Below are 11,547 nucleotides of genomic sequence, written 5' to 3' on the forward strand. Positions count from 1 at the left end.
ACGAGTTCGATTCTGGTCCCAGATATTTCCTGCTTCTCAGGTCTGACAGTTTAAAGACGAGTGGAAACAACACAGTGTGAAGGACAAGAGCCCACAAGCCCGTTTACAGCAGGTCAGGGAGTGACTGTGAGGAAAAGCTGCTGTTTGCTTTGGATCGGAGCACAACTCTTATCTGTTGATAGAAAGTGAAACTAGCAGACGTTTCACTGTGACTGAGAGGGGAAATGGCTCAGCGAGGAATTCAGCCGGACTCGGCAAAGTTTTGCTGTTCCATCTGTCTGGATCTGCTGAAGGATCCGGTGACTCTTCCCTGTGGACACAGCTACTGCATGAGCTGTATTAAAGACTGCTGGGATGGAGAGGAGCACAAGGGAATCTACAGCTGCCCGCAGTGCAGAAGAGCCTTCACACCGAGGCCTGTCCTGCACAAAAACACCATAATAGTAGAGTTACTGGAGGAAATGAAGAAGACGGGACTCCAAGCTGCTCCTCCTGATCTCTGCTATGCTGGACCTGGAGATGTGGCCTGTGATGTCTGCTCTGGGAGGAAACTGAAAGCCCTCAAGTCCTGTCTGACGTGTCCGGCCTCTTACTGTGAGCAGCACCTCCAGCCTCACTACGATGCAGCTCCATTAAAGAAACACAAGCTGGTGGAAGCCACCGTGAAGCTTCAGGAGAACATCTGCTCTCGTCACGATGAGGTGATGAAGATCTTCTGCCACACTGATCAGCAGTGTATCTGTTATCTCTGTGCCATGGATGAACATAAAGGCCACGACACAGTCTCAGCTGCAGCAGAAAGGACCAAAAGGCAGGAAGAGCTCGGGCTGAGTCGGCAAAAAATCCAGCAGAGAATCCAGGACACAGAGAAAGACGTGAAGGTGCTTCAGCAGGAGGTGGAGGCCATCAGTCGCTCTGCTGATAAAGCAGTGGAGGACAGTGAGGAGATCTTCACTGAGCTGATCCGTCTGCTTGAGAAAAGAAGGTCTGAGGTGAAGCAGCAGATCAGATCCCAGCAGGAAGAGGAAGTGAGTCGGGCTGAAGAGCTTCAGGAGAAGCTGAAGCAGGAGATCGCTGAGCTGAGGAGGAAAGACGCTGAGCTGGAGCAGCTCTCACACACACAGGATCACATCCATTTTCTACAGAATTACCCCTCGCTCTCATGTCTCAGTGAATCTACACACTCACCCAGCATCAACATCCGTCCTCTGAGCTACTTTGAGGATGTGACTGCAGCTGTGTCAGAGCTGAGAGACAAACTACAGGAGCTTCTTAGTGAGGAATGGTCCAAGATCTCACTGACAGTGACTGGAGTGGATGTTCTACTGCCACAACCAGAGCCCAAGACCAGAGCTGAGTTCTTACAATATTCATGTCACATCACACTGGATCCAAACACAGCACACAGACTTCTGTCATTATCTGAGGGGAACAGAAAAGCAACACAAATGGCAGAAAAACAGTCATATCCCAGTCACCCAGACAGATTTACTGTATGGTGTCAGGTCCTGAGCAGAGAGAGTCTGACTGGACGTTGTTACTGGGAGGTGAAGTGGAAGGGGGGAGTTTTTATAGCAGTCTCATATCAGGATATCAGCAGAACAGGGCGCGGGTATGAATGTGGATTTGGATGCAATGACAAATCTTGGACATTGGAATTTTACAACATGAACCGTCACTTCAGACACAACAAAATCAAAACTAAAATCCCGCTCCCTGAGTCCTCCAGAGTGGGAGTGTACCTGGATCACAGAGCAGGTGTTCTGTCCTTCTACAGCGTCTCTGAAACCATGACTCTCCTCCACAGAGTCCAGACCACGTTCACTCAGCCTCTCCATGCTGGACTGTGGCTTTACGGTGACGGAACCACTGCAGAGTTTTGTGAGCTCAAGTAGACAGGAGGGATTAAAGCACTTCTGTCGTCTATTTCTATAACATCTGTGTTGCTAAGCGCTTGTTTCTGTTCTTTTTTTTTTTTTTTCAAATCAATATCTGCACATATATGTCTTCTTTTTAAAATGATTGTTCTGCAAAATATTTTGTTGCATTTTTATTTTGCTGCTAAAAGCTCATTGCTGTGGTTTCTCAGTCCTGCACTTCCCAGACGTCACCTGTGGCACATTGTGTTCTTGGTGTGTTCAGCCGTGGTGGATAAGGGTTGAACTGATTAAACTGTTGAAGAGGCTCTTTATGTTTCTTAACTTCACTCAATATTGACTGTAACATGTTTTTGCTGCTTAATGGAGTCAGAAGTGTGTTTGCACTTGTCCTTCTTTGTCGCTGAACAGCTGTTTGTTGATTTGGTTTCCAGTACTTTGGAACTATGTTTTTTTTTTTTTTTTAATGCACTGCAAATGAAATGATTCGTCTTGTTGACATGCTGGTTTAACAAGTCGAGTGTGAGAATCACGTGACTGCTGAGATAGAAATGCCTGATATGAGATTTTACTGATTAGGTGTGTCAGCCAAGTGAATGTTTATGAAAATTAATAAAAAAATATTTCCAGGAATCAACAGTGTTTCTTCTGTTCTTCTGGGCAGTCAAAATTGTGTCACAGGCTGGACTTTGAGTATCCCTGCAGTACAGCTTGTAGTGCCAGTTGTGTGCAGAGCCTCCATGCCCTGCTCAGTCTGTCTGACATCAGCCTGCCCGGGACCGGCAGAGGGACAGAGCAGGGAAAACCTGTCATATGGAGTTTTACTGAAACGGAACGGATCTGAGTCAGCACAGCGCAGCAGAAAAGGTAGTAGGAAAAACGTGGTATGGAGTTTCTTTAACAGTTCTGTCAGAGAGCAAGCGCCACGGAATGCATTTTACTGACAGTGCGCTGAAAATGCCGTCATTTCCAGACATTAAAAGTGGGTGGGTCTGATATTACTGGGCCTAAAAACTGGGTGGGTCCGTCGTTCCTGGGCCTAAAATCTGGGTGGGTCCGACGTTACTGGGATTAAAAACTGGGTGGGTCCGACGTTACTGGGCCCAAAAAGTGGGTGGGTCCGATGTTACTGGGCCCAAAAAGTGGGTGGGTCCAATATTACTGGGCCTAAAAAACTGGGTGGGTCCCATATTACTGGGCCTAAAAAACTGGGCGGGTCCCATATTACTGGGCCTAAAAATTGGGCGGGTCCGACGTTACTGGGCCTAAAAACTGGGCGGGTCCAACGTTAATGGGTCTAAAAAGTGGGTGGGTCCGACGTTACTGGGCCTAAAAACTGGGTGGGTCCGATAACTGAACAGAACAATCAGGGAAAATAAGGGGAAGGTCACTGATAAAAACAGAAAAAAGAAGTGGACCCAAAGCTGATCCCTGAGGGACACCTCTGGGCTGAATTTGTAAGTCCGACTTACAACCTTTTAGAGAAACACACTGGTTTCTACTGTGTAAATAACAGTTAAACCACAAAAGCACATGTCTAGATAGACCAACTGCATAGAGCTTGTCTAGTAATAAATAATGATCAACAAGATCAAAAGCTTTTGTTAAATCAACAAAAATGGATAGGAGGTGACCCTCTCTACTTCCTTCCCATTGATGGAGAGGGTGTTGAGGGGGCTAGAGATCTTTATAAAGTCGACAACCAGTTCTTTGGTTTTTGAGATGTTAAGTATCAGGTTATTGCTTTCACACCATCTCACCAACTCCTCTACTTCTCTCTGCGATAGTCAGATTCGTCCTCATTGGTAATGAGGCCCACCACAGAGGTGTCGTCTGCAAACTTATACAACAAGACTGATCTAGTGTGTGACTGACAGAAATGTGTGTATAAGGAATACAAGAGTGGAGACAGGACACAACCCTGAGGGGCACCAGTGTTCAGAAACCTAGGCTGTGAGACATGGTCACCAATTTCAACAACTTGTTTTCTGTTGTGTTAAAAACTCTGGTGGGGACGTTCAGTGGACTGAAGCTTCATGTAATGTACAGTCACAGTAACAGTGTACAGCTCAGCTCACTACATTTTCCAAGTAACTTGGAAAACAAACGTTTTTTCTAACTTTGAAGCTTTTTCTGAGGCAGTTTTAGGAGGAAGTTGGGAGCTGAAGGGGTTAAAGGAGTGTTGCAACATGAATGGAGTTTTGTTTCACTTCCATAAGTCTCTTTATGGCACTCTAGACTTTTTTTTTTTTAACCACCACAAGATTTTCTATCTGTTGGATCTGTTGTATTGACTGAGTCGTCACTGACAGGAGACTCATAATATAACTGGCGATCATATTAGCTATTGGTTGAAGATGAAAATGAGATGGAACAGTTTAATTATTTTTGTCATAAACTTCACTTCATGTTGTAAATAAGAGCTAAACACACACTGCCTCTTTAAGAGCGCTCCTCTTCCTGGAGTGAATCAGCAGCTGAACCCCTCCCGCTTCTTTCTGACCTCAAACATTACGAGTTCGATTCTGGTCCCAGATATTTCCTGCTTCTCAGGTCTGACAGTTTAAAGACGAGTGGAAACAACACAGTGTGAAGGACAAGAGCCCACAAGCCCGTTTACAGCAGATCAGCGAGTGACTGTGAGGAAAAGCTGCTGTTTGCTTTGGATCGGAGTACAACTCTTATCTGTTGATAGAAAGTGAAACTAGCAGGCGTTTCACTGTGACTGAGAGGGGAAATGGCTCAGCGAGGAATTCAGCCGGACTCGGCAAAGTTTTGCTGTTCCATCTGTCTGGATCTGCTGAAGGATCCGGTGACTCTTCCCTGTGGACACAGCTACTGCATGAGCTGTATTAAAGACTGCTGGGATGGAGAGGAGCACAAGGAAATCTACAGCTGCCCGCAGTGCAGAAGAGCCTTCACACCGAGGCCTGTCCTGCAGAAAAACACCATAATAGCAGAGTTACTGGAGGAAATGAAGAAGATGGGACTCCAAGCTGCTCCTCCTGATCTCTGCTATGCTGGACCTGGAGATGTGGCCTGTGATGTCTGCTCTGGGAGGAAACTGAAAGCCCTCAAGTCCTGTCTGACGTGTCCGGCCTCTTACTGTGAGCAGCACCTCCAGCCTCACTACGATGCAGCTCCACTAAAGAAACACAAGCTGGTGGAAGCCACCGTGAAGCTTCAGGAGAACATCTGCTCTCGTCACGATGAGGTGATGAAGATCTTCTGCCGCACTGATCAGCAGTGTATCTGTTCTCTCTGTGCCATGGATGAACATGAAGGCCACCGCAAAGTCTCAGCTGCAGCAGAAAGGAGCGAGAGGCAGGAAGAGCTCGGGCTGAGTCGGCAAAAAATCCAGCAGAGAATCCAGGACACAGAGAAAGACGTGAAGGTGCTCCAGCAGGAGGTGGAGGCCATCAGTCGCTCTGCTGATAAAGCAGTGGAGGACAGTGAGAAGATCTTCACTGAGCTGATCCATCTGCTTGAGGAAAGAAGGTCTGAGGTGAAGCAGCAGATCAGATCGCAGCAGGAAGAGGAAGTGAGTCGGGCTGAAGAAGTTCAGGAGAAGCTGAAGCAGGAGATCGCTGAGCTGAGGAGGAAAGACGCTGAGCTGGAGCAGCTCTCACACACACAGGATCACATCCACTTTCTACAGAATTACCCCTCGCTCTCACGTCTCAGTGAATCTACACACTCACCCAGCGCCAACATCCGTCCTCTGAGCTACTTTGAGGATGTGACTGCAGCTGTGTCCGAGCTGAGAGACAAACTACAGGAGCTTCTTAGTGAGGAATGGTCCAAGATCTCACTGACAGCGACTGGAGTGGATGTTCTACTGCCACAACCAGAGCCCAAGACCAGAGCTGAGTTCTTACAATATTCATGTCACATCACACTGGATCCAAACACAGCAAACACACATCTGTCATTATCTGAGGGGAACAGAAAAGCAACACGAATTGAAGAAAAACAGTCATATCCCAGTCACCCAGACAGATTTACTGTATGGTTTCAGGTCCTGAGCAGAGAGAGTCTGACTGGACGTTGTTACTGGGAGGTGAAGTGGAAGGGGGGAGTTATTATAGCAGTCTCATATCAGGATATCAGCAGAACAGGGAACTGGGATGAATGTGGATTTGGAAACAATGACAAATCTTGGGCATTGGATTGTTCCAACATGAACCGTTGCTTCAGACACAACAAAATCATAACTAAAATCCGTCTCCCTGTGTCCTCCAGAGTGGGAGTGTACCTGGATCACAGAGCAGGTATTCTGTCCTTCTACAGCGTCTCTGAAACCATGACTCTCCTCCACAGAGTCCAGACCACGTTCACTCAGCCTCTCCATGCTGGACTGTGGCTTGGAAGAGGAGCCACAGCAGAGTTTTGTGAGCTCAAGTAGACAGGAGGGATTAAAGCACTTCTGTCGTCTATTTCTATAACATCTGTGTTGCTAAGCGCTTGTTTCTGTTCTTTTTTTTTTAAATCAATATCTGCAGATATATGTCTTCATTTTAAAATGATTGTTCTGCAAAATATTTTGTTGCATTTTTATTTTGCTGCTGAAAGCTCATTGCTGTGGTTTCTCAGTCCTGCACTTCCCAGACGTCACCTGTGGCACATTGTGTTCTTGGTGTGTTCAGCCGTGGTGGATAAGGGTTGAACTCCATCAGTCGACAGTAGAGAGAAGCCAAATGAACTGCACTTCACAGGGAAATGTAAAACAATATCACTGATTAAACTGTTGAAGGATCTTTATGTTTCTTAACTTCACTCAATATTGACTGTAACATGTTTTTGCTGCTTAATGGAGTCAGAAGTGTGTTTGCACTCGTCTTTCTTTGTCGCTGAACAGCTGTTTGTTGATTTGGTTTCCAGTACTTTGTAACTATGTTTTTTTTTTTTTAATGCACTGCAAATGAAATGACTCTTCTTGTTGACATGCTGGTTTAACAAGTCGAGTGTGAGAATCACGTGACTGCTGAGATAGAAATGCCTGATATGAGATTTTACTGATTAGGTGTGTCAGCCAAGTGAATGTTTATGAAAATTAATAAAAAAATATTTCCAGGAATCAACAGTGTTTCTTCTGTTCTTCTGGGCAGTCAAAATTGTGTCACAGGCTGGACTTTGAGTATCCCTGCAGTACAGCTTGTAGTGCCAGTTGTGTGCAGAGCCTCCATGCCCTGCTCAGTCTGTCTGACGTCAGCCTGCCCGGGACTGGCAGAGGGACAGAGCAGGGAAAACCTGTCATATGGAGTTTTACTGAAACGGAACGGATCTGAGTCAGCACAGCGCAGCAGAAAAGGTAGTAGGAAAAACGTGGTATGGAGTTTCTTTAAGAGTTCTGTCAGAGAGCAAGCGCCACGTAATGCATTTTACTGACAGTGCACTGAAAATGCCGTCATTTCCAGACATTAAAAGTGGGTGGGTCTGATATTACTGGGCCTAAAAACTGGGTGGGTCCGACGTTACTGGGATTAAAAACTAGGTGGGTCCGACGTTACTGGGCCCAAAAAGTGGGTGGGTCTGATGTTACTGGGCCCAAAAAGTGGGTGGGTCCAATATTACTGGGCCTAAAAAACTGGGCGGGTCCCATATTACTGGGCCTAAAAATTGGGCGGGTCCAACGTTACTGGGCCTAAAAACTGGGCGGGTCCAACGTTACTGGGCCTAAAAACTGGGCGGGTCCAACGTTAATGGGTCTAAAAAGTGGGTGGGTCCGACGTTACTGGGCCTAAAAACTGGGCGGGTCCGATAACTGAACAGAACAATCAGGGAAAATAAGGGGAAGGTCACTGATAAAAACAGAAAAAAGAAGTGGACCCAAAGCTGATCCCTGAGGGACACCTCTGGGCTGAATTTCTAAGTCCGACTTACAACCTTTTAGAGAAACACACTGCTTTCTACTGTGTAAATAACAGTTAAACCACAAAAGGGCATGTCTAGATAGACCAACTGCATAGAGCTTGTCTAGTAATAAATAATGATCGACAAGATCAAAAGCTTTTGTTAAGTCAACAAAAATGGATAAGAGGTGACCCTCTCTACCTCCTCCCCATTGATGGAGAGGGTATTGAGGGGACTAGAGATCTTTCTAAAGTCGACTACCAGTTCTTCGGTTTTTGAGATGTTAAGTATCAGGTTATTGCTTTCACACCATCTCACCAACTCCTCTACTTCTCTCTGCGATAGTCAGATTCGTCCTCATTGGTAATGAGACCCACCACAGAGGTGTCGTCTGCAAACTTATACAACAAGAATGATCTCGTGTGTGACTGACAGAAATGTGTGTATAAGGAATACAAGACTGGAGACAGGACAAAACCCTGAGGGGCACCAGTGTTCAGAAACCTATGCTGTGAGACATGGTCACCGATTTCAACAACTTGTTTTCTGTTGCGTTAAAAACTCTGGTGGGGACGTTCAGTGGACTGAAGCTTCATGTAATGTACAGTCACAGTAACAGTGTACAGCTCAGCTCACTACATTTTCCAAGTAGCTTGCCCAGCACTGGGTATATATGTGACATGGTGGGACTTTGGGAAAACAAACATTTTTCTAACTTTGAAGCTTTTTAATATAGATTAATAAATAACATAAGTAAGGTGGTGATATTTGATGATGGTGGAGATGACAGACAAATTTAATAAACAATATAGTGGGCAAAAGGTGTTGATTAACATTAAATAGGAATGTAGGTAGATCCATTATTGTCAAGTTCTTTGTATTTTTCTTTGTTCCTTTTTTTCTCTTTGTTTTTGCTGCTTGTTTGGCCTGAGTAATGTACGGTATTTCTTGAGTCTTATATCTTTAGTAACCTAAGTAAGGGTACGTAAGATAGGCTCCTATAAGCTTTAAGCTTCAGCCTAATCCTTTTGATCACCATAACAGTGCAAATGATGATTTTATTTTGTGAATGTATGATTTTGTGGATGTATTATTTTATTGATATTGTGATGATGATCAAATAAACCAAACCAAACCAATTTTTCTGAGGCAGTTTTAGGAGGAAGTTGGAGCTGAAGGGGTTAAAGGAGTGTTGCAGCCTGAATGGAGTTTTGTTTCACTTCCATAAGTCTCTTTATGTCACTCTAGACTTTTTTTTTTTTTTTTAACACCTTTCTTACACAATATGTTCTACCTATTGGATCTGTTGTGTTGACTGAGTTGTCACTGACAGGAGGGTCATAATATAACTGGAGATCATATTAGCTATTGGCTGAAGATGAAAATGAGATGGAACAGTTTAATTATTTTTGTCATAAACTTCACTTCATGTTGTGAATAAGAGCTAAACACACACTGCCTCTTTAAGAGCGCTCCTCTTCCTGGAGTGAATCAGCAGCTGAACCCCTCCCACCTCTTCCTGACATCAAACATTACGAGTTTGATTCTGCCCAGATATTTCCTGCTTCTCAGGTCTGACAGTTTAAAGACGAGTGGAAACAACACAGTGTGAAGGACAAGAGCCCACAAGCCCGTTTACAGCAGATCAGCGAGTGACTGTGAGGAAAAGCTGCTGTTTGCTTTGGATCGGAGCACAACTCTTATCTGTTGATAGAAAGTGAAACTAGCAGACGTTTCACTGTGACTGAGAGGGGAAATGGCTCAGCGAGGAATTCAGCCGGACTCGGCAAAGTTCTGCTGTTCCATCTGTCTGGATCTGCTGAAGGATCCGGTGACTCTTCCCTGTGGACACAGCTACTGCATGAGCTGTATTAAAGACTGCTGGGATGCTGAGGAGCACAAGGGAATCTACAGCTGCCCGCAGTGCAGAAGAGCCTTCACACCGAGGCCTGTCCTGCAGAAAAACACCATAATAGTAGAGTTACTGGAGGAAATGAAGAAGATGGGACTCCGAGCTGCTCCTCCTGATCTCTGCTACGCTGGACCTGGAGATGTGGCCTGTGATGTCTGCTCTGGGAGGAAACTGAAAGCCCTCAAGTCCTGTCTGACGTGTCCGGCCTCTTACTGTGAGCAGCACCTCCAGCCTCACTACGATGCAGCTCCACTAAAGAAACACAAGCTGGTGGAAGCCACCGTGAAGCTTCAGGAGAACATCTGCTCTCGTCACGATGAGGTGATGAAGATCTTCTGCCGCACTGATCAGCAGTGTATCTGTTCTCTCTGTGCCATGGATGAACATGAAGGCCACCGCAAAGTCTCAGCTGCAGCAGAAAGGACCGAGAGGCAGAAAGAGCTCGGGCTGAGTCGGCAAAAAATCCAGCAGAGAATCCAGGACACAGAGAAAGACGTGAAGGTGCTTCAGCAGGAGGTGGAGGCCATCAGTCGCTCTGCTGATAAAGCAGTGGAGGACAGTGAGAAGATCTTCACTGAGCTGATCCATCTGCTTGAGGAAAGAAGGTCTGAGGTGAAGCAGCAGATCAGATCGCAGCAGGAAGAGGAAGTGAGTCGGGCTGAAGAAGTTCAGGAGAAGCTGAAGCAGGAGATCGCTGAGCTGAGGAGGAAAGACGCTGAGCTGGAGCAGCTCTCACACACACAGGATCACATCCACTTTCTACAGAATTACCCCTCGCTCTCACGTCTCAGTGAATCTACACACTCACCCAGCATCAACATCCGTTCTCTGAGCTACTTTGAGGATGTGACTGCAGCTGTGTCAGAGCTGAGAGACAAACTACAGGAGCTTCTTAGTGAGGAACGGTCCAAGATCTCACTGACAGTGACTGGAGTGGATGTTCTACTGCCACAACCAGAGCCCAAGACCAGAGCTGAGTTCTTACAATATTCATGTCACATCACACTGGATCCAAACACAGCACACACACATCTGTCATTATCTGAGGGGAACAGAAAAGCAACACGAATTGAAGAAAAACAGTCATATCCCAGTCACCCAGACAGATTTACTGTATGGTGTCAGGTCCTGAGCAGAGAGAGTCTGACTGGACGTTGTTACTGGGAGGTGAAGTGGAAGGGGGGAGTTATTATAGCAGTCTCATATCAGGATATCAGCAGAACAGGGAACTGGGTTGAATTTGCATTTGGATACAATGACAAATCTTGGGCATTGGAATGTTCCAACATGAACCGTTGCTTCAGACACAACAAAATCATAACTAAAATCCCGCTCCCTGAGTCCTCCAGAGTGGGAGTGTACCTGGATCACAGAGCAGGTGTTCTGTCCTTCTACAGCGTCTCTGAAACCATGACTCTCCTCCACAGAGTCCAGACCACGTTCACTCAGCCTCTCCATGCTGGACTGTGGCTTGGAAGAGGAGCCACTGCAGAGTTTTGTGAGCTCAAGTAGACAGGAGGGATTAAAGCAGTTCTGTCGTCTATTTCTATAACATCTGTGTTGCTAAGTGCTTGTTTCTGTTCTTCTTCTTTTTTTTTTTTTTAAATCAAGATCTGCACATATATGTCTTCATTTTAAAATGACTGTTATGCAAATATTTTGTTGCATTTTTATTTTGCTGCTAAAAGCTCCTTGCTGTGGTTTCTCAGTCCTGCACTTCCCAGACGTCACCTGTGGCACATTGTGTTCTTGGTGTGTTCAGCTGTGGTGGATAAGGGTTGAACTCCATCAGTCGACAGTAGAGAGAAGCCAAATGAGCTGCACTTCACAGGGAAATGTGAAAAAATATCACTGATTAAACTGTTGAGGGATCTTTATGTTTCTTAACTTCACTCAATATTTATT

General features: G+C 45.6%; 2 protein-coding genes across 2 annotated transcripts; both read left to right on the forward strand.

The window, feature by feature from the left end:
* The first annotated feature begins 224 nt into the window (after positions 1-224).
* On the forward strand, positions 225-6,370 carry LOC115367863 (E3 ubiquitin/ISG15 ligase TRIM25-like). Its single transcript, XM_030063825.1, has 3 exons — positions 225-1,891; positions 2,559-2,685; positions 4,615-6,370. The coding sequence occupies exons 1-3, from the start codon at positions 225-227 to the stop codon at positions 6,280-6,282; spliced, it is 3,462 nt and encodes a 1,153-aa protein (XP_029919685.1). The 3' UTR covers positions 6,283-6,370.
* A 2,922-nt stretch (positions 6,371-9,292) lies between these two features.
* LOC115367651 (tripartite motif-containing protein 16-like) lies at positions 9,293-11,203 on the forward strand. The gene has a single exon (XM_030063494.1). It carries the CDS (start codon positions 9,487-9,489, stop codon positions 11,152-11,154), a length of 1,668 nt encoding a protein of 555 aa, XP_029919354.1. The 5' UTR covers positions 9,293-9,486; the 3' UTR covers positions 11,155-11,203.
* The last annotated feature ends 344 nt before the right edge of the window (positions 11,204-11,547 follow it).

The sequence above is a fragment of the Myripristis murdjan genome, chromosome 11 (assembly GCF_902150065.1).
Source record: "Myripristis murdjan chromosome 11, fMyrMur1.1, whole genome shotgun sequence".
In the NCBI taxonomy this organism is placed as follows: Eukaryota; Metazoa; Chordata; class Actinopteri; order Holocentriformes; family Holocentridae; genus Myripristis; species Myripristis murdjan.